Raw genomic sequence first — 26,375 nt, forward strand, 5'->3', positions numbered from 1 at the left:
CAACTCAATCCATCAAAAACTAAATTAATTTGTTTTAGGCCTAATCATCTATCAGCTGATCCAGCTAGACCCCCTCCCAGGCCCTCACCACCTTTTGAGTCTGGAAACTGCCTTTGCCAAATCAGTTCAGAATCTGGGGGTCTACTGGGAGGCTTATCTTAATGTTAAGCAGCAGGATGGTGAGGTGGTAAAAAGTGTCTTCTTAAAACCTGGGTCAATTTCGCAGGATTCGCCCATGTCAGAGCAGAGCTGAATTTGCACAAGTTGTTTGTTTCCTTAGCTGGCATACCAAAGTCCCAAGACAGTCCAACTGTGTGCCTAGTTTCCTAGACGCTCTCAACTCGCAACCAGTTCACCATAAGAAACATTGTACGTCTCATTTTAGTGCCTTCATGGCCTAGCTACGTCATATCTTTCAAGCAAAACCTCTCTCTATGAACCCAGGCAGAAGTTGTGTTAGCAAAAGTAAAGGACCATGCGCCTCTAACACATTTTTTTTATTGTATCGGGTTTATCAGCACAGTCTATCAGGATGTTGAAATCACAAGTAACAAGAGATGAGAACACTTTAAAGACAGAAAGGTGTTTCTGCAAGGCCAGTTGAATGGTAGCAAACAACTAGTCGACATTTTAAAAAGCGTGAAAAATGGCTAGATGAATGACCCATTTGGGAAACATCGGCCCAGGCTAATGGGGGAAAAGATCTGAAGGGCACAAATTGGTTTAATACAGGATAGCCATGAATGCCATGGAACGGCATAACAGACTGTAAATAGGGAGAGGAGCATAGAACCACATTTTTTGAAAAACATGGTTTGGTTATAAACAATCTATCAAATTGTTTCTGCAAAGTGAGATGAAAAACATAGACTTAGATAACCAAAGACTTTGCTTTAATTGGTGCCATAAAAGGTCTGATCAGAAGGAGTCAAGGCACCAGTCAGACACCTTGTGCAATCAGAAAGAGAATGCTGGAATAGGGAGACACTAAACTATTGAATTGAATTCACAGCTTGAGATGAGATTATCCTGTTGTCAGTGTTAAGTTGTTATGTTATTGAAATGTGTACAGCGCACGGTCACCCGGAGATATCTTGGCACTAGAGAGGGAGAAACTGAGACTACCATCCATCAGCAGGTAACCACTAGTACAGAAATATCTTTAGAGCCCTTCTAAATGCCAAATGATTTGACAGGGTAGATCCACTGACAGTGGTAGGTCCACATTCGAGTAGAGGCTACCAAGAAAGCCCGGCCATGGATGCGCGAGCGGTGTAAGGTAGGGACCACCAGCAACCGAGCCAATGCGGAATGCAGGGAAGGGGTAGGACAGTAGCGAATGAATTTTGGTCTGGAGGTATTCTGCCCCCAGTCCATGCAACGCCCGATGAACAATGCAGAGTACCTTGAACTCAATATGCTACGCCACCAGGAGCCAGTGCAGGGCACGCACCCCGGGGAGATGTGAGCACCGTAAGGTGACCCCGTTGCCACCCAAGTGTCCAGATTTTTAAGGCACTGAAGCTGTTGGACTGTACCCTTGGGCTGGGCAAGGTATAAGTAATTACAGTAATCCAACCGACTGAGCACCATGCCCACAACCAGCGGCGCGGAAGCACCTTTTTAGTGTCTTAAGATGGAAATTACCTACTTTACACACTGCAGAGACCTTTTCATTCATACAAAGGGAGGACGAAAGAATCACCCCCAGGTTCTTCACCTTCGTCACTGGAACAGGAAGAGACCCAAGAGAGGAAGGCCAAAAATAGGACACCCAGAGTGCAGGTTCAGGGAGGGGGGCGCCAACCGCCATCACTTCTGTCTTGTCCCCATTCAACTTCAGCAAGTTGTGGCTCAACCACTCACCCACGGCCGTCAGGCACTGATGAAGGCACAACAAAATTGCAGCCCGATCGAGATCTAAACAGATCAGGATCTGAGTGCCATCAGCATATGAATAGCACCTGATGCCAAGGGAGCGGATGAAACGGATCAGAGACCAGATATAAACGTTGAAGAGAATGGGCGACTAGGCAGATCCCTGCGGAACTCCACAGGTAAGGTGGCAGGAACCCGAAAAGAAAGGAGGGAGAGCACCTGAGTGCGATCGGCCAGGAACAACGAAAACCAGGCTAGCACCTGACCCGAGATACCAATTTGAGTCAGGCGAGTTAGCAAGGTGGGATGGTCCATGGTGTCAACCGCCGCTTGACAGATCTAACAAGATCAGGGCACCCACCCCACCTGTATAAACCGGTCTGGCCATGTCATCCTGGACTGATACCAAAACACTTTTAGATAAGGGGCTCCTAAACCAAAGGGTAACTTATGGCTAAAAATTAAAGGTCAAAACCAGAAGCAAGTCATTAAGAACAGAGATCAATAGCATGTAGGGTTGCATTCAGAGCTGGGCCAAAAGAGATCACACAGCCTGAACAGTACCAACAGCATGCCTGGGACAGAAGCTAGCCAGAACAAACCCAGAAGCACAAAGTAGCATAAGTGAGACAGTCAGACCAGAACACAAGTCAAGTGTCCAATCTGGAAACCTAATAACAAGAGCAGAGTTCTGACAGAAACAGCACAGTGGCCGGCTCTTACCCTGACAGAGTGAAGGGAAATATAGACCGATCTTTGTTGAGTGCTTCAATCAGGTTCTTGGCTTTTTACAACCCTCTGTACATACTGCCTTGGAAATAATTAAAAGGTGCCAATAAAGCGAGAGCCAAACAGCAAGCTATCCTGGGGCTTAAGAGTCAGAGATTAAATGCTGCTGAGTATGCATTAGCAAAGAAGAAAGCTGCGCAGATCCATAAATATCTGGTCAAATCCCTGTCTGTTATGTTATTTGGTATTTATATAGCGCTCTATATATATCATTGGTATGACCTCAAAGCGCTGGTAAGTTGAATGCCCTCGGGGACCGTAGTCCAGGTCAGTCGAGAGGGGAAGGTGTCAAAGGGTGCTTGGGTGCACTGATTATATGCGCAGCTGATGCGATTGCCTGATGGTTGCTGCATCTTAGCATTGGGTGTGGTGGTATTTGATATCAGTTGAATGTGTGCAGTCTTAAAGATGGTCACCAAGACTGGGTTCTAGCTGTGTTAGGCCTATCTAGGACGCTTATGTGTGCCGCTAGGATGATTTTCGTGGTGTATAGCTGCGTTTTATCAGAATGATGAGTTGTTCATTGAGTATTGTTCGTATGTGAGCAGCTAGGCCGAAAATGATCGAAGGGTGTAGCTGCACTCTAATTGTGTGTTAGTGTACAGTAGAGTGAGAATAGTGATAGGAGAGGTGAGTGTCTGGGTAGAGGTTTTGGTCTAAAATGCTTGCTATTCCGGATCTCAAGTGTTTAATTGCGATTGCGGGGTTCATAGTAAACTTATTAGTGACTCAATAGGCGTATTCTGTGGTGTTACTGTGTCTTTGGTGGTGTCTATAGAGTCTTATGAATGAGATAACCTGTGCATGCTAGATAGCTTATTTGTGGGCAAGTAGGCAGTCTTTTGGGCAAACCTCAACTCTGTCTGTGGGGAGTGAACCCCGGCTATGGACTCTTATCTCTGAAGCCACTCGGGTGGCGTTCTTCGAAGCTAAATATTCGAGTCCGGAGGACAATATTCACTGGGCAGACCTTAGTCTGGGACCTATGGAACAGGGGGAGTGCTTTTGGGAAATGTCTGATATTACCTGAGCCATAGAAAGTCTGAAACCTTCTAGGGCCGCGTGCCCGCCCGGATGGTATTCTGCCATGTGTTGTTCTCAAGAGCTCTCCTTCCTTGTGGGGTACTCTCCTAAAGCCAATTTTTTGATGCAATATTTATGTATCACTTCATCCCGCCCTTATGGGTTCAGTCGATCATCATACCTATCTTTAAGAAGGAAGAGTCTGGCAATTATATACCAATTGCCCTCATTGATGCCACCTGCAAGGAATTTTCTATTCTACTCCTCAGGGACCTTAACTGCCATATTAGGCAACATTGTCTTTTTTCCAAATTCCAGGATGACTTTAGGAAAAAAATGGGCACACCACTAAGCGCTATGATTCTTGCGCATATTTTATCTAATATACAAACGAAAGATGTGGGGGATGTCTACATGGCATCCCTTGACTTTGTGTGGTGAGATCCCAACTGTGTAACAAACTCCTAAGCTGGTATGCACCCAAAAAGCTGGTTCACCTCTTGGCGTTGCTTTACTCATGCACTTCTTTGAGGGTGTGCCTTACGCATGAAGGTTCTCCGTCTTCCTGCATCCAGACCGGGGTGGGTTTGAAGGGGGGCTGTCCCGTTGCCCCCGTCCTCTTCAATTTTTATGTGCAGGATGTGGAACATTTGTGGAAGAGAGATCATTACTTTGGCTAGACTGGGTATGATATGATAGTTTATTTATATAGTGCCTATACACAGTGAGTTTCAAAGCGCTTCACAGCAAGGGAGGGAACAAGGAACAACAAGTATGTGAAATTAGCTAAGACATTTCAGATAGTGCTGGAGGGGGAGGAAAACAAGTAAGGAAGGGGGGAGGAGACAAACGTTTGTTACTACCATACTAGTTTGGGGGGGAGGGGCAGAGAGAGACATCACAGTGTCCAGAAGGGGCGAGGGGGGCACAGAGACGGGGTAGTCTGACTCGATTGGTTACCCTGATCTCTCAAATGAAATGTCTTTACAGAAAGGTGTGAACATTTTCAGTTCTGCCAATTCAGCGTTTTTTTATTTGGCTAAAGTTGAGCCCGTGCTACTGTATGGATAAGACTTTTGCCTACTAGATATGGGTGATCACCTGATTGTTGTGCAAGGTAAAATGTGAAAACAGGTCTTGGGTCTGTCTTTCTACTGCCATTCCTAAATGCATCATCAGGCATGAACTCTGCCTTACTTCGCTTAAGGCCAGGTATATTTGTCATATGCTGGCTAAATAAGATCCTTGTCCACCGCCCAATAGCCTCTACATGGATCTAGCCAGCATCACCAAAGGTACCTCAATCCCTTCCGTTAACTCCTTCATTATCATATCGGTGGAACGGAAGAGGAATTGGTTCATCGACCTGGTCATGTAAAGGCAAAATAGAACAAATTGGACTGGGTGGAAACAGATGATGCAATTTGTCTGTATACTACAGATAACGAATACTCCAAATTTGCACACAAAATTGAATGCATCCCCCGGTATTTGGGGAGGTAGCTTTGTAATAAGAGTTTGGGAGGTCAATCTATGTTTCCGCCTCAACCAGTTTAACCCCAAAGAACATATCTGCCATCGAAAGGTCAACAGTCCCTATTTGAGAACACCAACTGCAGTTTTGGTAACAGTATGAATGACCAGGAAGCACTCGAACATTGGGTTACCGTTTGTCCTTTCGGGAAAACAGAGAGAAATGTTTTAAACGAAATGCTGCGAGGGAATATGACTTCTCTTTGACTTGCTTTGGTCTCGTTTAATGTGAGGCCACAAATGTGTTTCTGCTCTGTACAGTGACAATTGTTTTTGTGTTTTTTATACTGTACGAGCTAATTATTTCTTGTTTTCTATTATGTAGTTTGGACATATGTTTTCTTTGGTGTAAGGTTGCTTTGGTGAACAATATCCCTATTTTTGTTTTGTTTTTGTTTTAAAGGTGCCAGTATAGGCCCCATTTGTTTGGTCTGGGCCGAGAACAAGCCTGAACAAAAATGCCTTACAAGTAACTTGTCATAAAATAGCAAAGATAGACAAAAGTAATAATTAAGCAAACATAAAACAACTTTCTTTCAATTAAATTCAGATAAAGTCGCATAAGTAGGATGTTTGCAAAACTTCATAAGATGCTGGTAAGATGGTAAACGTTTGCACGGGGATGAATATTCGGATGTTAACCCCACACATTCGAGGAGGAGGGGTCTGCAGAGAACTGAGGCAATTCTGTGACCCACTTCAAAGAACCTTTACACACAGCAATAACGGGCCTGGCCATTTCTCTCCAGAGACTTCTCGAAGCAGTAAACACCCAGGCACTAAGATATTATAGCCCAATAAAATAGACGACGGACTACCGCAGTTGAAACCCTACGCAACCACTCAGATCCAAGAATTGCGTTTTTAACAGAAGGAACAAACTATAAAACGTCCAATTAGTGAGTGGTGGTACAACAACAACCAAATGCGAGTCCGCAACAAAAAAAACAGCGCAGGTAGGTCCCTTAATGGGGAAGAGCATGAGGGCACAAGTTGCCTGTTAATTTTACAAGCTTGTCAGAAAAGATGTTTAACAGGGAAAGTCGTAAAAGCCTGATTTTACAATATATAATTAGCGTGGGGTAGCTTTTGCGAATAGGGCCGTTTATTTGGCGGTTTTATTGTTTGGGGATATTTTGCACCTATTCCCCTGGCGGTTGCTTTGCCCCATCGGGGCGGACGGTGGCCGACAGGGTCCTTCTTGCATTTCTGGGCCGCGTTGTGGCCAGGCAGACGGCCACCTCACAGGGGGGGACTGGGATTAGCAGACCTATACTCCCAACGTGTGTATCGCCAACTGTTCCAGAAATGCAGAACTAATGGGCTGCTTACCCTCCACTGGAAAGAGGGGGGGATTTAATTACCCAATACACATCTTTTGTTTAAGGGAGGCGAAAACGTGGGAGAATGTAAGCACCCTTAGGGCAGGTTACGCCCCCCAATGCAAAATAAAGCAGCGTGTAACCCGACTTGCACGCTTCTTTCGGGGCTTGCTTAGGTCCTTGGCACACAGTTTACCGTGCACGCACACAATATAAAAACACCAAGAATTATTATTTTTTTTTAATTTGTTTCAGCGCACACAGCCCTCAGGAATCTAGGCGCGCATACGTAAATACCCACGGCGCCTTGTAGTTGTGGCTCAGAACTGGACTTCTTAGATCACTGGATAAAATTATTCCATGCAAGTTTTTGGGCACTGGACAATGACGGTCCAGAAGGAAAAACGAAGGGACGTTCTAGTGATTAGATCGAAAACCAATTCGACGGCACAACCCCGTTCCGAAAGATCGCTGCAGTGGTTTGACATGTTACAGTTAAGGCTACGCTGCAAGGTGCGTTTTCCAAACCTTGTTAACCAGTAACTGGATCTAGTAGAAATAAACATACGCGTCAACAAAAATGTCCACCTGGGCAACACCTGATTGCTTTGAATACGTCAGGGTAGCAGTGCACAGAAAAGTGCAGTGCATGCCACTTTGGGGTGCAAGCAGCGCCCTGGAACTACTTAAGCCTTGTTATGGGCACAGAGAGGGTGCTTGGTTGGACACTGCCTAAAATGCTGGGGTGTCAAAAAAGATGCGCCGATTGCCTGTGCGATTTGGGCCACGCGTCTGAGGCGTGTGTACACCCCCTGCCGCCCCCATGCCCCTGGATTTGATTACTGCATATAGACAGCGCACACCACACGAAAGCACTGCCCGCCTCGCAGCAGGAGCCAGAGCCGCCCCCCTGCGCCCCCATTAACAGGCCTTGAGCACTGTGTGTGTGCGCCTCCACATCTCGTTACAGCAGCGTTCTGCTCCGAGGACCTGTCAACACAACACTCACTGTTGCCAGTGCTGCATTGCATCCGGGACCCTGGTCCAATGTGGTGCGTGCTGTGAAATACACGATGGGAACTAGTAACTTTGTTTTGCTGAAGGCAACGTGCAGATAAAGCAAAAAAAAAAAAAAAAACGCACACACAAAGCGGCCGGGAGAGGGTGAACCACAACACGACCGCGCGGGAGGGGGAGTTAGGGGGGGGGGACATCGCTAATTCAATTAAATGCATCTGCAGCCGCCTTTCACGACGTCTTATGAGTGCACGCAAGGTCCACATGGCCCAAAGCATGCTTCAGGCAAACTAGAGTGAGGGCAGACTCGATGCATATCTAAAAACGGGATACTATACACGCTCTCGCTTACAGAAGCTCTAAAAGGGGGGGGGGCGGCGGACAGAGGCACGACACCCACTTGCAATCTGAAAAGCGAAAGGGGGCAGGAGCTGGTACCAAAAAGTAAAACTGAAGGCCGAAGGTGGACCAGCCCACCCCGCTACCAGAAAGAGTGGGGTGGGAGGGGGCGGCACTGGGCACTAACAGTTATTCTCAAATTGGGGAAGCCCAAATCAGGAGCTAGGAAGTTCAACAGAAGCCTGATTTCTCAAAACGGGCATGGCCCGCGATGTTCCCAACTGGGCCCTTAAACATTTGGGAATTGCAGTTGGAAAATAGTAGTCAACACATATACGTGTATACATGCATTTAAGAACACAAAATGTAACGATATACACATATAGGTAGGCCAGAACAAGTGGCATTATAGAACGAGTGCCACACATAGGGAGGCCAGAACAAGTGTCATTATAGAACGAGTGACACACATAGGGAGGCCAGAACAAGTGGCATTATAGAACGAGTGCCACACATAGGGAGGCCAGAACAAGTGGCATTATAGAACGAGTGCCACACATAGGGAGGCCAGAACAAGTGGCATTATAGAACGAGTGACACACATAGGGAGGCCAGAACAAGTGGCATTATAGAACGAGTGCCACACATAGGGAGGCCAGAACAAGTGGCATTATAGAACGAGTGACACACATAGGGAGGCCAGAACAAGTGGCATTATAGAACGAGTGACACACATAGGGAGGCCAGAACAAGTGGCATTATAGAACGAGTGCCACACATAGGGAGGCCAGAACAAGTGGCATTATAGAACGAGTGCCACACATAGGGAGGCCAGAACAAGTGGCATTATAGAACGAGTGCCACACATAGGGAGGCCAGAACAAGTGGCATTATAGAACGAGTGACACACATAGGGAGGCCAGAACAAGTGGCATTATAGAACGAGTGCCACACATAGGGAGGCCAGAACAAGTGGCATTATAGAACGAGTGACACACATAGGGAGGCCAGAACAAGTGGCATTATAGAACGAGTGCCACACATAGGGAGGCCAGAACAAGTGGCATTATAGAACGAGTGACACACATAGGGAGGCCAGAACAAGTGGCATTATAGAACGAGTGACACACATAGGGAGGCCAGAACAAGTGGCATTATAGAACGAGTAAATCGAACCACAAGCGAGCAAAATGAAGTTAGGTGCTTAGTCCAGCTTTGAAGCAGACATGGTACTAGGATTTCTAGCGGACAAGCCCCTGCAAACACTCCGTTTACGTGCTGGGATGCCCAAGGAGATCACACACCCCCTAGGAACACAGAGCTGTGTGGTCTGTCCACTGCCTCCCATGCCCGCCGCAAGCTCTGTGCATTAACTGGGGGCGGCGTGCCCCGATGGCTGCGGCCTTTCTCCGGTCCCGGGAGTAGTGCATTGGCCTAAGGGCGCAGTCACTAGAGTCGCAACTCCCTGCACCGTCCCCGGGGTCAGGGTGGGGACACGCGCACGTTTGCTGCACTCTCCCCCGGGTGCATGCGTTCTCCGGTTCTGCTGCTGCTGCACGTGACGAGCAACCTGGGATCAGCAGGGGGACGCACTTTCCGGTGTGTGCAAGAGATGCACATGTTGTGGAGTCTGCAGGAGTTTTTCATTTTGCCATGCCTGCAGGGCCAGGAGGACCAGGGCTAGGGCGGGTCAGCGTTAGATTCATTTGGGGTGTGCGTCCATGGGGTCCACATTCTCTGTGTCTGCGTCCATGGGGTCCACATTCTCTGTGTCTGCGTCCATGGGTTCCACATTCTGTGGTCTGCATCCATGGGGTCCACATTCTCCGTGGCCTGCATGCATGGGGTCCACATTCTATGTGGTCTGTAACCATGGGTTCCACATTCTCTGTGGTCTGCGTCCATGGGGTCCACGTGCGTCCATGGGTTCCACATTCTGTGGTCTGCATCCATGGGGTCCACATTCTCCGTGGCCTGCATGCATGGGGTCCGCATTTTCTGTGGTCTTTATGCATGGGGTCCACATTCTCTGTGGCCTGCATGCATGATGTCCACATTTTCTGTGGTCTGCATGCATGGGGTCCACATTCTCTGTGTTCTGCATTCGTGGTGATCCACATTCTCTAGGGTCTGCATGCATGGGGGTCCACATTGATTAGGGTCCGCATGGCATCCACGCTCCTGGGGTCCACACGGCATCCACATTCTCTGGGGTCTAGACTCTCTGGAGAGTGCATGTACGGGGTCCACACTCTCTGGGGTCTGCATGGCATCCACCTTTTCTGGCATGGTGTGCACGAAATCCAGTCTCTGGGGTCACCGGGCTGTGTCACCCCCCTACGGCCCAAGCAGTAAAGTTTGCAGCCCGCACTCACCTGACAGCAGGAGGCAGAGCCCGAACACCCGGCCGCACGCCTGTCGCCTTAGATCCGCCATTTACGGGGCTCCTGCTCGCATACCCAGCCCGACACATCCAGCTCCCCCCGCTCCAGTCAATGCTCTGCCGGCCTCGCTCATTCAGCCTCCCCCGGGGACTCTTTGCCCGGCCGCAGCTCCTGCGCAAGGACAGCAGGCGCGATGATCAATGGGGCGGAGGGAGCAGGCTGGGGAGGGGGCTGCTGCTGCTGGCCGGGACTTCTTTCCCCTTTAACCCCTGCGGAGGGGGTGGGAGGGGAGGGGGACTAAGTCCTGTCTCCGGACCAGGCACCTGGGGGCGGCTTCCTCCTGCTGACGTGCACACGATCCCAATCCCTGCTGCATTCCTCCTCCTCTTGCAGCCAGAGCTGCACAGCACGGAGACAAAGCACTGCGACCCCCCGTCCCTCTCTACCGTCCCCAGCTGCAGCGGCGCCCCTTGAACTCAGGCAGCCCAGGAGTGCAGCGCGGCGGCTGTGTACTTTGCACTGGTCTCAGGGTTGCTACAGGACAGCTGTGCATCTTTGAATGCGCACAGGTGCTTATATTACTGTTACTAGTAATCTTCATTACTCCGAGTTCAATCGGTCACAGTCCTTACTCTTATCGAGTGACCTACCACCCAGTAGACCGGCAAGGCACATCTTTTCTTGCTATTTATTCCAAAATTGCGGCTTGCATCCCCGGGAAGGAATTTTCCCAAACCTATTCGTTTTTTCGATCTCCTCTCCTTCTTATAAAGGAGAATGCTGTCCCATCAGACACCATAATAACACGAGGATCTCAAAAATCCCGAGTAGGTGGGGGATCCAGGACTGTGACTATGAAGGCTAGGACTCGAGTAATAGAGATTACCGTTAAGTCATAAAAGCGTTCCCTTCTCGTCTGCCCTCCCAGTCCTGAGGATATGCCCGACCGTACCCTCCTTCCGCCTCATGCATAGCACACCGCACACCCATGTTTTCAAAGAGTGGAGAACAGTATCACAGTTCACACTATTGGACACAGCCCGCATACTGTACCCCCAAAGGAGATGGAGGCACCCCCTACCGCCCCACCACCTGAAAATGTTAAAGATGCATAAAGGTATGCAGCGATAACCATGTAGCTGCATTGGGCCTTCCCGACAGGTCCACCTTTCATGCTCAACCCTAGAAGTGGACACCCGTCTCGTGGCTCTTCCCAGCACTTGGTCAGAAGGGGCATACGTGGTCCGCCTTCATAAATGCAGTAGTGATGACTAATCAAATCCACCTGCTTAGGATAATTACTGATGGAACGCTCCCCTTTCCCGCTGGGCCACAAGTAGCAAAGAGGGAGTCTGAGTGGTATTAGCATACTTGATCGTGGCTCAATTGACCTTTTCCGAATTTACCACATTTTAGTTGTTCGAAAATTTCGGTTAATTAAATATAGATGTGGGGTGGGGTAAGGGAATAAGTTACAGTGGGGGCGAGGAGGAATAGGTGACGGTGGGAATGAGGGGCGGGGGACGCCCCCGCATTTTCAAACGAACAAAAGAAATTCAGTCAAATCAGAAAAGGACAATTTTTTTCGATCAAATAGACCTAAACCGTCTGAGACAGGGTAGGGGGCAGTAGGCTCTAAGTAAACCAGAAGTGCCCTCCTGATAGCTTAGCAATGTAATGTGACTTCCTCTGGAGATGCAGTGTTGGGGAAATATGTTGCTAAAACAATATCCTGTTGCAGGTGAAAGGGGGAAGGAACCTTATGCTTAAACCCAAGACTGTGATGGTAGGGTTGTATACGAATTGGTAGTTTTACAACTGTTCGAATTACAATTGACCTTTTCACAATTGACAGAATTGTGAAGGTCAATTGTAACATATATGTGGGGGGAACCCCCCACAACCCCCCACCCAACGCCAAACCCCCCAAAACCCCTATATATATATATATATATATATATATATATGGTCAATTGTGAAAAGGTCAATTGTGACCCTTTAAATTCGGTCAATTGTTCATTCGAACAATTGTAAACGATCAATTTGGGTAATACTGATGCCGGACAACCATAACTAGTAATAGCTGGAAGTGGGGTTCTCTGGTTAAAGGACCTTATTTCCTCCAGTCAGCCTACAAATGTCCAGTGCTCCTTAATTTGTGGGGGTGTTTGCCAGGGCTGAACACCGGCACCTATTTCTGAGCCAGAGCACTTATTTTCTCAGACTCAGTCCGATTATGATGTGGTATTTTGGAAACTTTATTATTTTAATTCTCATTCAGTAGTTGTCACACAACAAGGGAAAACAGTGTGCACTGGGCGCAGTCTCTTCACCCTGGGCCGGTTCATTGTTATTCCTGAACCTAATTACTCAGATGGGCAGGACAGTGCTAGTTTCCATGGCTAACAATACGTTGGAAGGTGACAATGCTGGGAGCTCCAGTCATCCTGCATGGCAGGGGTGCAGGTCTGCTACTGCAGTGTGGGTTGACGATAAGAGGACAGTCACCAGTTAGCAGCACCAACACAGGGGCAAAGCCAGGGGAAAGGCCACTGCCTAAGTGGAGTGTTTGCATGAGCGCCAATCTACACACATATTTTGCTGCAGTGTTTGACAGGCAAGTTCAGCAGTACATGAATGATTTTTCCTGCATTTGTCAATTTACTGTAGAAGAAAAAGCATGTTTTCTGTGGATAGATGGTCAACATGTTCCAATTGCCACCCATTGAATCCAAGTAAAATGTTAACAATGATGATTTTTTAAAGAATCACTCAAATATTTGCCTTAAACTAGTATGCTATGATATTTTATGTCGATTGGTATCTTTACATTCAACACCTGCCATGGCTTTTGCATCCATCACCTGCAGTAGCCCGTGAGAGATGCAGGCTTTACCCTAAATATGTGGACACTTTGGGGCACAGCCGTGGATGGTGGCACCAGTTGGCCGAAAGTTGCCTGCTCCGATGTGTCCCAGATGTGCAAAAAAATATTTGGTTCCTGGCACATATTTTTTTTTTTAACAAATTAAGCACTGGTAATGGCTATCAAAAAGCAGAACTTGGCTACAGAAGGAGGGTCTACACACGGTTGCTCCATAAGGACAGCAGCACCACAGGTCCTAAGATGGGACAGTCAAATGGGCGGCTGGGCCCTTTAAGTCAAAACCACAGAGGAGCCATATTACCAGATGGGAAACAGACGGCACCCCACCCCCATTTGCTCAAAAGGCCCTTATAGTAGTTGATTCTACCCGGAGTGTAGACACACAAGGCCCCAACTTTTACCATTGAGAACGATAACAGAGGATCAAGTTTTGTGAAAAATTGGTAGGGTGTTCACCCAGGATTTACATCAAATTGAAAAATGAGACCAGTGTCTGGGTCAAATGACCAGAGTAGACGTTTTTCCAGACTGCCGGATCCACCGCTACCTGAAAGCATCCTCTGGAGCAACCAAAGCCTCTTAAATTCCAGGCCACCAATCAAAGTCATTGAATCACTGGGGCTTAGAGGGTGGGCCAACTCAGCAGAGGGGGGATGCACTGGAAGCAGCCAGGGTGATTCCAGGCACATGCTTAACAAGAAGGGGTACCAGGGTCATTGCTTCCAAAGGAGAGATATTAGGAGCATCTCCATACCGTCCCTCTGAACTTTTAGGACCACGTTCTTCAAGTAGGGGATTGTAGGTAATGCATTGATCAGGCCTTTTTCCAGAGACCGATAGAGGGGAGACTTTTGCAAAATGTGGGGACCAGAGCATATGATTTGCAGGCAAAGAGGTCTATTAAAGGTAACCCCCCCCACCTTTCTGCAAGCTTGTTGAAAATATGGGGATGACAACACAGGTATAGGTAGCCGGAAAGAGACTGCTCAACTGGTCCGAAGCCCATTTTTCCTCCCCGGAAGATAAATGGCTTTTAGATTGAGGAGATGAGACTCTGCCAATATTTTTCTTTTGTGACCTCTGAAGCCTAGGAAAGGATTCCTTGCCCCTCCTGCTTAGTGGTTTATGTACAAACTGGCCATGTGGTTGTCTGTGCAAACCATGACCGCCCCTCGGACACTGACCAGACTTCTCCAAACTGCACACTATTTCCCGCAAATTAGAAGATCTGACAACCTTCTCTTTTGGCCATTTTCCCTGAACAGTCTGATCTTGCAGGATGACCCAGCAAGCCAACTGAGTCACATCTGTAGTGAGAGTCATCTGGATCGGGGAAACCAGGAAGACAGCAATTGTCAGGTAATGTGACCAAATGACTACTGCTCTGCAGGAGTAAAGGAAAGAGTAGTTGCTAAAGCACCTATTCAGCCCCACACTACTACTAAACCAGCAGTGATCCCATTCGTAAAGGTGAAACGGGCACTGTCCGACAGGTATACCTCCTTCGCTGTTTGGGGTAACGCAGGCCAAAGGGCAGGTTATACTCTTCAAGAGGGGTGTGAGGTGGGAACACAAACAACAATAGTACCGTGGAACCAAAATAAAAGAATGTTCAACCAAGGTTCTATTAAAAATTGGATCTTTCATTAAACTAACAAAAATGCACACAACTAATAAAACATAGTACTGGCCCACCCCTGTAAGGGAAAAAATAGAGACAGCAGACTTTAAATTAAAGGGGCACTCTGGGTTTGTAGACAGGAATGCGCAGGCACAGATCTCAGCAGCAACATGTCAAAGTTAATGAATATGTCCTTCAAAAGGCAAAGAAGGTGGCTTAAAAGTCACTCGGGTCCTTTAATGCAGACCAGAGGGACACTTCAAAAAACCCTTTAGTTCTTGCCTTTCAGAGCTTAACAGCATCGGGCCAGACTTTTCGGTGTCAAACAGGGAGACTGAGCACTCTCTGCCAGGGTTGACTCGGGGAGTGGCGACAATGGCTTCCAATGATCATATGTTGTTTGGCACAGCAGCGGCTTGCAGATCGAAGATGCTGGGGATGGGAGGTGATGTTGGGTTTGCTGTCAGAGAGATTCGGCAGCCTCGGGTAAGGAGAAGCATTCGGGGTGAGCCGGCATGACTGGCCCAACACGGCACTGTGGTTCTACAACAGCGACACCATGGAGCTCTAAGAGGCTAGCAACCAGGCAAGAACTGTAGACTTGACAATGCTAACAAAACTAGGTGGATCTCAGATGGCGAAATAGCAGAGCTTTGGCATTGAGAGAAACTCGGAGATTTGGAGGAGAGCCTGCGTCAAAATCAAAGATGGCTAAGCAGTTCACTTCTAGCCGCCTGGACAGCACTAAAGGTGCCCACACTGGCATTCATGTGGTTCAGAGAATGCAGGGAGAGCCAAGAGTTGCTTCCTAAGTGCTTTGGGTGCGTGGTGCCCCCGTTCAGGATCTCACTAGGAAGGTAAGTCCTTCCCTGCGCCCTTCCCAACCAGGACGCTTTGTAGAGAGCACTCGCAGGGTTCTGTCATCACTAGTGAACAGGGTCTTGGGGTACCAAGTCTCTGTTGCAGCATTCCTTGTCAAACCAGCTGGTCATCTCAAATGGGCCCTTGGGATGGTTAGGTTAGGGATAAGAGCTTTCTTCTTCCTCGAAGCTCCGGTCTTCATCCCTCTAGCAAAGTACTTTGGAGCAGATTGATCTCCCATTCAGATTCCACTGAATACTTCTTCAAAAGTGTTTCAAAGATGATTCAACTAAGGGGAGGTCCTCTACCTTAAATAGTCAAAATGCGACAGCAGATCGGTCCACAGGAAGCCTGTTGTTAAGGGTCCAATCCTGGCTGCTGCAACAAGTGTCCTTTGCCTGCTGATATAGTACCCATACCCACAAGTTTAAGAACAAACACACAGTGTTTCCCCATTCATGCTACCTTTGAGGGAGTTACCTTTGTGAAACCAATTGTATTTTATTATATAGTTTTTAGGTCATGTGACCAATTCGCCTCTTATCATGCATGATATTTATCCCTCCACATCTTCACTTTGGTCCGGCTTTTCCTCTTTGCAGCTTCTATACAGACATTTCTTAATGAGGCGAAACTTGCCACATTTACTGTGATACACAATGCCTATTGTTTTCTGAGCCTATGGGTGTTATGTGAATGGGACCTTAGGACCAGCAAAAGGGACAGTGTAGGGGCTGACTGAGGTCACGTGGTGCGGATACATTTGCCAAATGGACTCAGATACGATAATGGAAATACACTAGCACGTGCACTGAGGAAAGATGGCGATTCCAGAATTAGTCAGACGGGCGGTTTCTAGAAGGTACAGGTCAAGTGATTTATGAATAGGTAAATCTGCGTTGACGAGGGACTTTCCTGCTCATCTTCAAGAACTGGATATTGGAAGGAAAGACCCCTTCATTAGAATATTGCTGTTTCCATTTCCAGAATGTTCCTAGATAATTTTGTTCATGTCACAAAGTCAAGGCCTATAAAGGGGGAGTAAACTTGATATTCCAGTAGTGGTATGGCAAAATAACAAAGCTGTCTCCGTCCTTACTGCTTTTGAATTTCGTGATATCGGGTTCTCTGTCACTGAGACTCTAGTGTGATTTGAGGGCATGCAGCCATTTTGCTGACCGCCCTCTCTTGAACTCCTCCGGCACCAACAGAGAGGTAAAGAGCCCAATTGAAAACTACAGTGGAAATGTCAGGATTAGGCTGACAGTAAGCAGGTGTTCCCCGCAGCCATGGAGGGAGTCGAGGGTTAGTCCAGCACTGTGTCCAGATGTAGGATGCATTGTCACTGGCAGAGGGTTGTGCCTGTATAATTGTGTACATTTTTCTGTTGGGTGCTCTTTGAAAGATGAAACGCACCATCACACTAACATTCTGAATCTGAACGGGTGAGGTCAGGGGCCAAGAGTGTGTATACATATTATTTTCCTTATCAGGATCACTTAGTGGCGTCTCTGGTTGCCCATGTTCCCTTCCTTCCCAGGATTGCATAAAAAGTAAACTTTCCCTAGGACTGCATGTAGGTGAGTGGGAGATGGAAAATGGCTCAGCATTTCAGGTTAGATGGATGGAAAGGTATATAATAAAAACAGTAAAATAAACAGAAAAATAATAGTAGAGGAGAGAAAACAGGCATGGAACCCATAGGGTGCACCGGCACGTGAAATATACACAAAATATAACAGCAGGACGTGCACGTATTTTCACGAATGGCACGACCTGGCGTGGGGAAATCGCCATAACCAGTTGCTGCTAGAAGATACCTTCACCTAGATCGGTGTGACAATGCTCTCAGTGAGTGACAAGACGAAAGGAATATATTTTTAACTTTTATAATAAAAAATATATACAAACAAGTCAATCGGTGCTTCAAGATTAGGAGTGGTCCCTGTAATCTTTCTCTCCTCCTTGAAGAGGTCTTCCACCTCCCCAGCCCAGTCTCCCGATTCCAAAATGTCTGATTTGAATGCAGGTTATCGACAGCCAGGTTACCCCTAGGCCAGCCCTACTATAGGGAGGCATAAAGGCTGTAGCCATTTCTATCCAACTCCCTCAGGGACTTCCTAAGTGACCTAGCAGGGTAGTCTGATTGTCCTGGCGCCCTTCCTCTGGATGACAGTCTCTCAATCTCAACCCTTTCTTCACTCACCTGTCCCCTCTCTCTCTATATACACCCCGTTGCTGGTCTTCTCTCTGTCTCTCTCATATATAAGCCTTCTCCTGTCTCCATCCTCCAGCTCCCTCCTGATCCTATTCATGTCCCTCCAAATCTCACTGCTTCCACCACTAAGCCTGCCTATACACCTCTACCCTCCTCCCTCAAATCCCTCTTTCTCTCATATGCACCCACTGTCTCACTACTACTCCAAAACACATGTATTGCCCTCCCTCCAAAACTATTTTTTAATCACTCTCTCCCTCACTCACTCACAAACAACCAAATTGGTACCACACTCTAACACTCTCTCACTCTCTAACACTCCCAACACCTTACCTTCACTTGCTCCAAACATTTCAAAACTCTCCTCCAAGTCCTCCTCAATCTACTGCACACTACTTGGTGGTCTCCACTCCCATTGGCTGCCCGAGTCAGCTGCTTCCCTACTTCCTGAATCAGCTGCTACTCTAGGCCCATCTCTAGCTTCTATAATCGCAGCTCTTCTCATCTCCTCTCCTTCTGGGACGGGACCTCCCCAGGGAGTCCTCAAAAGGGCCCATAGAACCACCTCCATTCCGGTCTGTTTTCCTCCAGCCTGCCATGCGGTGTCCTGCATTGTCCTGGCTCCATTAAGTTAATGTTTACAAATGCCTTTGGGAGTAGCATGCCTGGGCAGTCTGTAGTAGGTGTTTGGTCATCCATTCCACTCCTGAATGGGAAAGCCTAGTGCATTTTCATTTGGGTAGTGTGACAGATGGCTCAAGAAATAATCCAAGTCTCACAGACGGCTAAACGGCTCAAGGGTGTTTATTAAGATTATAATAAGCCCTATGCCTGTCCCTCTCTTTCTCATCTAGAGAAGTATCTCCTCCCTATTCCTGGTTCTTCCTATACCCCAGGTGAATAGATATCAATGATTAGCCCCTAATGTCTGGTTTACCGACTTCTGCTGGAGGTTAAGACCCAATGGCAGGAAGACTTCTCCGTCTAAACTCCCCCAGGGACTTCCTCTTCTGTCGCTACACTAGCAGTGGTTAGTAATTCTAAAGGGGTATGGGGACGTACCTTACAGATACTCTGCCCAACTTGGTCTCCTTTCCATCACACCGACATTTTCCTCTCCCTCTTACTACCTGATGTTCTTCTCGTTCTGCTCTTCACTTTCCATCTTAACCCACTTCTCACACTTTCTACTCCCTGAGTCTTCCTTCTCTGCTCCTTTGATGTCTCTCACTCCTTCTAAGCCTTGCCTCCACCCTTTCCTACTACTTTCTCTACAATTCTACTACTCCCTCCTCCACGCTACTCTTCCTTCCCTCCACACTGCTTCTCTCCCCGCCAAACATCTACTCACTACTCCACACAATTACTACTTCACTCCACCTTCCACTCAAACACCCTTCTTTCACTTACACACTCACTTCACACAAACTCCCTACCTTTCAACTCCTAAAAACACTTGCCCTTTTTTCACGCACACTCACAACACAGTACTACTTGCACTCACTAACCATTGTCCCACCTGCTCCAAAATCCGCCTCCACAGTACACTCAACCTTCCACCTGCTGTTGTCATCTAAGACATATCTGGTCACGTATCTCCCTTAGGCCCTTACTATAGGGCTACTCGAATCAGAATTCAGTGGACACACAGGGTATACTAACATTTGCACAGCCAATATTTTCATTAGAGGCGATTGACATGTTAAATTAGCTATCCCTTGCAGGGGGGGGAGCACCTCTGTCCAGAACTGGTGACAACCCTAGATGGAATGCATAGCATAGGATACCGTGCTCCGAGACGTCAACTCGTCCAGGGCCGTTAGAGGATGTGGGAGGAAGAACAAGGAGTATTTCTGTGTGGAGGAGATTATAGTGTAGCAAGTCTCAATGACTGACACCTCATCCCTTACCAAAGGTAACCGCTTCTGGTAGTGGGCCATCTGGACTCCAAGCAAGTTGTGCAATGCAAAACTATGTCTCCTTTCTGCACAATGGCTAATTTTGAGCATTCTAGCTATAAATAAAATCTTGTGCTGCTGATGTCTTTTGTGAGCCAACCAAACTTGAGCTATCCCCATATCATATTAAAATGATAGCTTTGGGTCAGTAGTGCTGAAGTAAATATCCTCAAGTGGAAGTCCATGACGCTCCAGTCTATCCACTCAAGGTAGAAATGCTTGTGTTTCCTAAAATAGTCTGTCCATAAAAGCGTCTGGTGATATTACACTGTCTAGAATGAGCTAATCTCTCCAAGTATGACATTTATCACCCTTCAATAGCAGGTGCAGTTTAAAGAGCCTCACATGCTATCGGTCCATTGCATGCTCTACCATAAACCTATTTCACTCTTTGATCTAGCAATTGGCCATTTTTAACAGATTAAAACAATCTTATTTCTCGATGGCAAAATGTGTCTGCTCCATGAAATGTTTTCTCCCGCGGGATTTCTATGTATCCGTTATTTTCGCCTGGTTCGTTTTGCATCATGAATTAATTTCACTAACTATTGAAATCAGTCAGATATGTGATGGGGATCAAAGGACCAGATAAACTCAGAAACATAGAAGTACAGTGATTTATTCTGGAAGTCTTACAGTATGTGAACAAAATAATAAACGGGGTAGTCATAAAGTCTAACTTACTGTGAGGATTCGTCCAGTGGTGCCCATTAACCAAAGGTCCTTAGTCAAAGTAAATGTTCAAAATGGGCTTCACTTCAGTCTCAAAGCTATGTAAAGCTACCTCCAATGGAGAAAGTCCTTAACCAAGTATCTGTGCCGGTGTTCCCTTTCCAGTAAGACTCTGTACAGAAAGAGAACTTTTTTCACATAGTCTCTATAGAGCAAAAGTCTATTAAGAAAGTCTCTAGGGTTCCCAGTGCCTGGGACTTGCTCAACCCAGGCAACCTCCACAGCACTGGTCTCATTCAGGCGTCTCCCCTTAACTCCTTCTCTTTGAGACTTGATCTATGTGGCCTTGGTCTGTTATTCATCAGGTTCCACGCTGTCAATCCAAGATGGATGACCACAGCAGAAAGTTCAGGTACAGATTTCATCAAAGGGAAGAGCCTGGGGTTGCGGTTGAGGTACCCTCCAAGGTTTTGGGTGTCGACCAGGGGTGCTGGGCAAGGTAAAAGACTGGTCAACTACCCAGTTGCCTCCTTGGTGGCTTGCCATGCTGACCCTGATCCCCAGTGATCTGGCCATTCTCCCACTCTCCTCAATCTTCTTCTGAAACTCTAATTCTCTAGCCTTTCTCCTCACTCTGGCTGGCATCTTTCACTTTTCCTTTCTGTGTGTTCCTCCTCATTTATTTACTCTCTCACCCCTTCTTTCTCTCAGCCCTACTCTCTCACAAGCCGTTTCCTGCTATTCACTGGTGCATTTCTCCATCCATTCAACCTTGATGAACATTCTTTCTCGTTCATTTGAGGCTCATTACATTTGTAGCCACCACTCGTCTGTGTACTTCCAGTCAAGTTTCTTTTCCCCATCTTCTTCTCCATGATCACTGACTTCAACACCTTCACCCCTTTTGGTACTACTGTTACTATCCCCACCTTAATTTCTCAGAGTACTGCCCCCCTCGACACCGCTATCAAAATCTTCACCCCTCTGGGTATCTTCTAGACTCCTTTGAGCACTGCCCTCCTCTGCACTACTTTCACCCTCAAGTTCTACCCCCCCCCAGGTGTCTGCTTTACACCTCTGAGCACCACCCTCTTCCACACTACTGTCACCCTCAAATCCTTCTACTCTTAGAGTGCCTGTGTCACTCCTCTGAGCCCTACTCTCCTCCACACTTCTAGTGTGGCCATGCTCTCCCCCATTTCCTCTTGCTCCAGTTCTGTGGTCTGCACCTATGGGTCTCTCCTTCAAATTCCAGGGTCCTATGCTTCCCAGCCTCCCGGGCCTTTCCTGTTATCCTCGGGCCCTGAGCAATCTCCTGCTTTCTTTACCAACATCTCCAAATAAGCCATTGTTTCTACTCTCCAGTCTCGAAACACCTGCAGTGACAGACTGAGACAGTGCTTTCTTTAGTGCTGTGTTCCTGTATCCGAGTCACCCTGCTGAAAGGGGATTCAAGTATGTTCGCTGGGATGGGGTTCACTGTCAGGCATTGCCCCCCTGGAATGGCTTTCAGCCCTGATGTGGGACTTAGCATTTGCACGTCCCTCTCCTTGGGTGGTCCTCTCCCTGCCTGCCACACCCTGGCTCTGCCTTCCAGTCTCTCCCTGGACTATTGAAACTCAGGTGTGTCTCTTCAGGTAGCCTGTTCTGATATTGACCCATGGGCCATGGCCCCTGAGGATGGCTTCCAGTTTTGATGTGGAACTTGGGACTGGCTATTACCGTCTCTTGGCTGGTCCATTCTCTAGTTGGCATGCCCTAGCCCTGGTGGACTCCCCTGGCCTTTGTTATCTTATCTATATGCACATCGGGTCCTTGTGCAATGGTAGGATAGATGGCTGGCTGGTGTGTCTCTCATTAATTCAGGGCCCTCTCTTCCCCTCTGTATATTTAGAGCAGAGCCTACAGGCACTACTAGTTCCATGGCACTGCCATTCCTTATTTCCTTAGAGGGGCAGTGGCTACATACTCTTGAGTGTCAGTAGCATTGCAAATGCTGTGCTTTGGGAAGAGCCTGTTTTCCCTTCTCTTAATCTATGCTTCCCAGGTGTATACCTCCATGTTCTGTTCAGATCCCCAAAGGAAGTGATAGCAAGACCCTGCGCAAACAAGGGACCCCTAACTTCCCTGATAGCGGGTCCCATTAAGTCCCTCTCCAAGGCAGAAGCCCTTCACAAAGGGGAGGCTTATCGATCAGGCGTCCTGTGGCTGGCCCCTGTCTTGGGATGGGTTTTCAGTGAGGGTAACAATGGGACCCTCCCAATACTGTGCTTCGGAACTAGGAACATCATCCTATATCCTGGAGACATAGGGACCCTTAGATATAGGCAAGGGAGGTTGTCTCATCCTTTTTCATCTATCACATCTAGGATAGATCTTACACGCTCTGTATTTTGTATGTCCATGCAAAATAATTAATAAAGTATTTTGAAGGGAAAAAGGGGGCATAGAAAGAAAACACCTAATTAAAAAGGTAGCCACTAGAAGGAGAGGGGTCAGATACCTTCATGGGCACATAACTGGGCATTCAGGCTTTCGGGCATGCAGCGCTCTATAGAATTAAAATATATAACGATACAACCCAGGCCTGGGCAGTGTAAGGGAGGCATGGTATCACAAGTATGACACTGTCACAAAAGGTACAATTTGAAAAACCTTTATTGAAGTTTCAATGGGGTTGTAGACACTCCTACTTTGCTCTATAGCTAAGATGGGAGTAGTCTCAACCATCAAATCATAAACAAAACAGTCCTAATTGAATCTGTCAAATAAAAATAGTCTTTACTAACAACCTTATTCCTGCCCTATATCTTGTACAAAAAGTGTGAAAAGGAATATATGTATGCAAAGGAAAGTCAGCGTATAAAGAATACATGTGGCTGAGTCAGCTCTCCTCCCCATGTTGGACAGCATGGAGTAAGGCGGTTCCCTCTAGACAAGATAGCACACTCTGGCTCAGGCTCTTAACACAAAGGCAGTTCAAAACGTGGATCCAGGCCCGTCTGGCCTTCAACGTTAGTCTTACTTTCCAATTTCCGAAAACACAGTTCACCAAAAGTTTCACAGCGGTCCCCCTCGGCCGGGCTCAGACCTCTTAAAGCAAAAGTTCACAACACTTGTAGGGGTTCCCACCCCCTAAATGATTACACTTCCGGTCTCCCTCAGTGCGGCTCGGACCGTTTCCTGATATTGAAGACTTTCGAATGTGCGTGGCTTTTTTCTACAAACTTCTGCAGGACCAGTTTGACTTCCCAGCTTTCAACTCTCACTCCTATGTTATTTAACCCAGTGTTTTCTGGTCTGGGTAGTTCACTGTATTTCACCAAAGTTCAACGTTCATCTTTTACTTTCTCCTTCTCTCAGGGTAATTCCAATCACTTTGCATTTACAGTTCATTTGCTTTATCGCTACAAACTTTTCACCTTTCACTGAGACATTCGAGTGGGCTACTTCCTTTCGCCGGACCCCTCCATTACTAAGTATCGCTGACTTTACAGCTATCGTTACCTACGGTTCATTCGCAGGTCTGCCTTTCCTCGTGTCTCATCCACATACGTGCAGCCTTCAATTGTGCGATATAATGTTGCCACTTCAATCTTTCTTTAGCATACACCGGTCTCTCACGTCGCTTGCCAACTCACCAGCTGTGGGCGTTTCTTTCTTTGCTTTACTGTCTGCCAGTTTACTAGTGAACTAGGATAATAGGTCGACTACCCCTACCTTAAGACCATGAGTCGCACAAGGTTAGATCCAAGGTAATCTCATGCAATTTTAAGATTACTTATACCACACATAATTAACAAAAATATTTTTCTTTTTATTGTTAAGACAACATATGCCTAAAAAAGGCTTTCTAACGCCTAAATCTATAAAAAAAAAACTGTGCTACTCACTTACAATCTAACTGGTGTGTACACACCAGACCTTTCAAGATGCCAAATTACTTAGGGAAAGGAAACGGGAAAAACAGTGTATATTACTGCAAACATGGATGCATTTAATCTCGAGGAAGAATCAAATATATTAGAGCCTCCCAACTATAAATGTATGCCTCAAAGGTTTTTTAACCAGAGCGGATAATCTAGTTTTGTGTTTTGTTTATTACCTACTCTATTCTAATTAACCTGCGTTGTTGTAGGGTAACTGCGGGTTACTTAATACACACCAGCTACCCTTTCACAAATTACTGAAATGAGAGATAGGAATCAGAGAAGTGAAAAAGTTCCTATTAGAAAGTCTTTAAATGCATCCATGTTTGCAGTAATATACACTGTTTTTCCTGTTTCCTTTCCCTATGTAATTTGACATCTTGAAAGGTCTGGTGTGTCCACACCAGTTAGATTGTAAGTGAGTGTTTTTATAGATTTAGGCGTTAGAAAGCCTTTTTTAGGCATATGTTGTCTTAACAATAAAAAGAAAAATATTTTTGTTAATTATGTGTGGTATAAGTAATCTTAAAATTGCATGAGATTACCTTGGATCTAACCTTGTGCGACTCAGGGTCTTAAGGTAGGGGTAGTCGACCTATTATCCTTTGCTTTCAGTGTATCAGTCTCCCATTGATAGTGTCGTCCCCCCGATAACAAAAAACTGGGAGTACCCAATGTTGAATTGCCAGTTTACTAGTCAAGGTTAGTACAACAGGCTTGGCCTCGCTTCCCCAACTCTGCCGTCCACCTAGGAGGGTGGCTGGCGTCCTTGAAACACAATGCAGCCTTCTTGTTTGGGATTTGGCCTTCTCCATGTATCTTTCACAGCCTTTTGGAGGCAACGACCTGCTGCAGGGAACTCCTGGGGTTCTCCACCCGTGGCTCTCGTCCCTCGGTCCGTTGCTCTGCTGCACTAAGTACGCCTAGGGCCTGGAAGTTCTGCTTTTGTCTCTATGTTCTGCTTTTTATCCGTGTGAGGAGGAGAGCTAATTGGTGTCAGATGTACGCACTTAGAGTCAAGTGCCTGACTTTGCCTGACCCAATTAGTGGGACATGTCAGATGTCTGCGGCCCACTCATAGCACACATAATACCCAGAATTTAGTACAGATGTACGGCATGAAGGTGATGAGAAAATAATATAGGTTTGGAGAAACCCACTTCAGGGTACTGTGATGAATCAGAGATGATTATCCCAAGAACCCTGACCTGGGACTCTTCTCATGTGGCCAGGGAAAGGCAGATGTTTCCTGATCCTGAGGGTAGTGTTCTGCGGGCGGATCACATGAGAGTGGACTTGAGTCAGGAGAACTGGGAGAACCCCCTAACATCCCTAGAGACCCTATAGCTTTGATGGCCTATTGTAGAATGGAGGCCTTTGATGTAAAATGTAACCAAAACATTGGGGACTTCAAGTCCTACAATGCCCTAAGTACTGGGACAAAGAAGAGGGTCTCAGAGGCACAAAACTGCATTACGCAGTCTAGTGGTTCTAATGACCCACACCTGAGCAGGACTTTTGAATATTTAAGGCCCCTTCAGCAGGTGCATGCCATTAGAACCAGAAGGTGGAGCAGTAGCAGGAGTTGCAAGCTACCATTGCAACAACAGAAGCAGCGAAACAGAGTCACTGCTGTCTTGGAAGGGGATGTCGGTCCTGACAGGGTCTCTGAGATTTATAACCTGAAGTGCAGAGGGAAGGCAGTGTGAGCAGTGCTTTAGCAGGTTTTCCCCTTGGAGAGAGAGAGGCCCTCCTTATTCCGTGCCTTGTCCCGGTGGTTGGTGAGCACTGAAATACAAGGGGGGCGAGAAAAGCTCCTTTCCCGAGCGGCGCAGGCCTGGGGAAAAAGACCGAAGCAGTCAGCTGTACAGAAAGTATCAGAAGAAGCAGAACTGGCAGTGGCATCATCAGAAGGAGCAGAATTGGCAGTGGCAGCAGATCGAA

The 26,375-nt window shown here is 47.0% G+C and overlaps 1 protein-coding gene across 1 annotated transcript in view; it reads right to left on the reverse strand.

Annotated features, from left to right (window-relative positions):
* The window catches only part of PRTG (protogenin), a 214,864-nt gene extending 204,425 nt beyond the window's left edge, over positions 1 to 10,439 (reverse strand). The window contains exon 1 of the mRNA XM_069624881.1: positions 10,277 to 10,439. Coding sequence (XP_069480982.1) covers positions 10,277 to 10,337 — 61 coding nt within the window. The 5' untranslated portion in view covers positions 10,338 to 10,439. The remainder of the gene's footprint in view (positions 1 to 10,276) is intronic.
* Positions 10,440 to 26,375: the final 15,936 nt, after the last annotated feature.

The sequence above is a fragment of the Ambystoma mexicanum genome, chromosome 11 (genome assembly GCF_040938575.1).
Source record: "Ambystoma mexicanum isolate Mex_15411 chromosome 11, UKY_AmexF1_1, whole genome shotgun sequence".
Lineage (NCBI taxonomy): Eukaryota > Metazoa > Chordata > Amphibia > Caudata > Ambystomatidae > Ambystoma > Ambystoma mexicanum.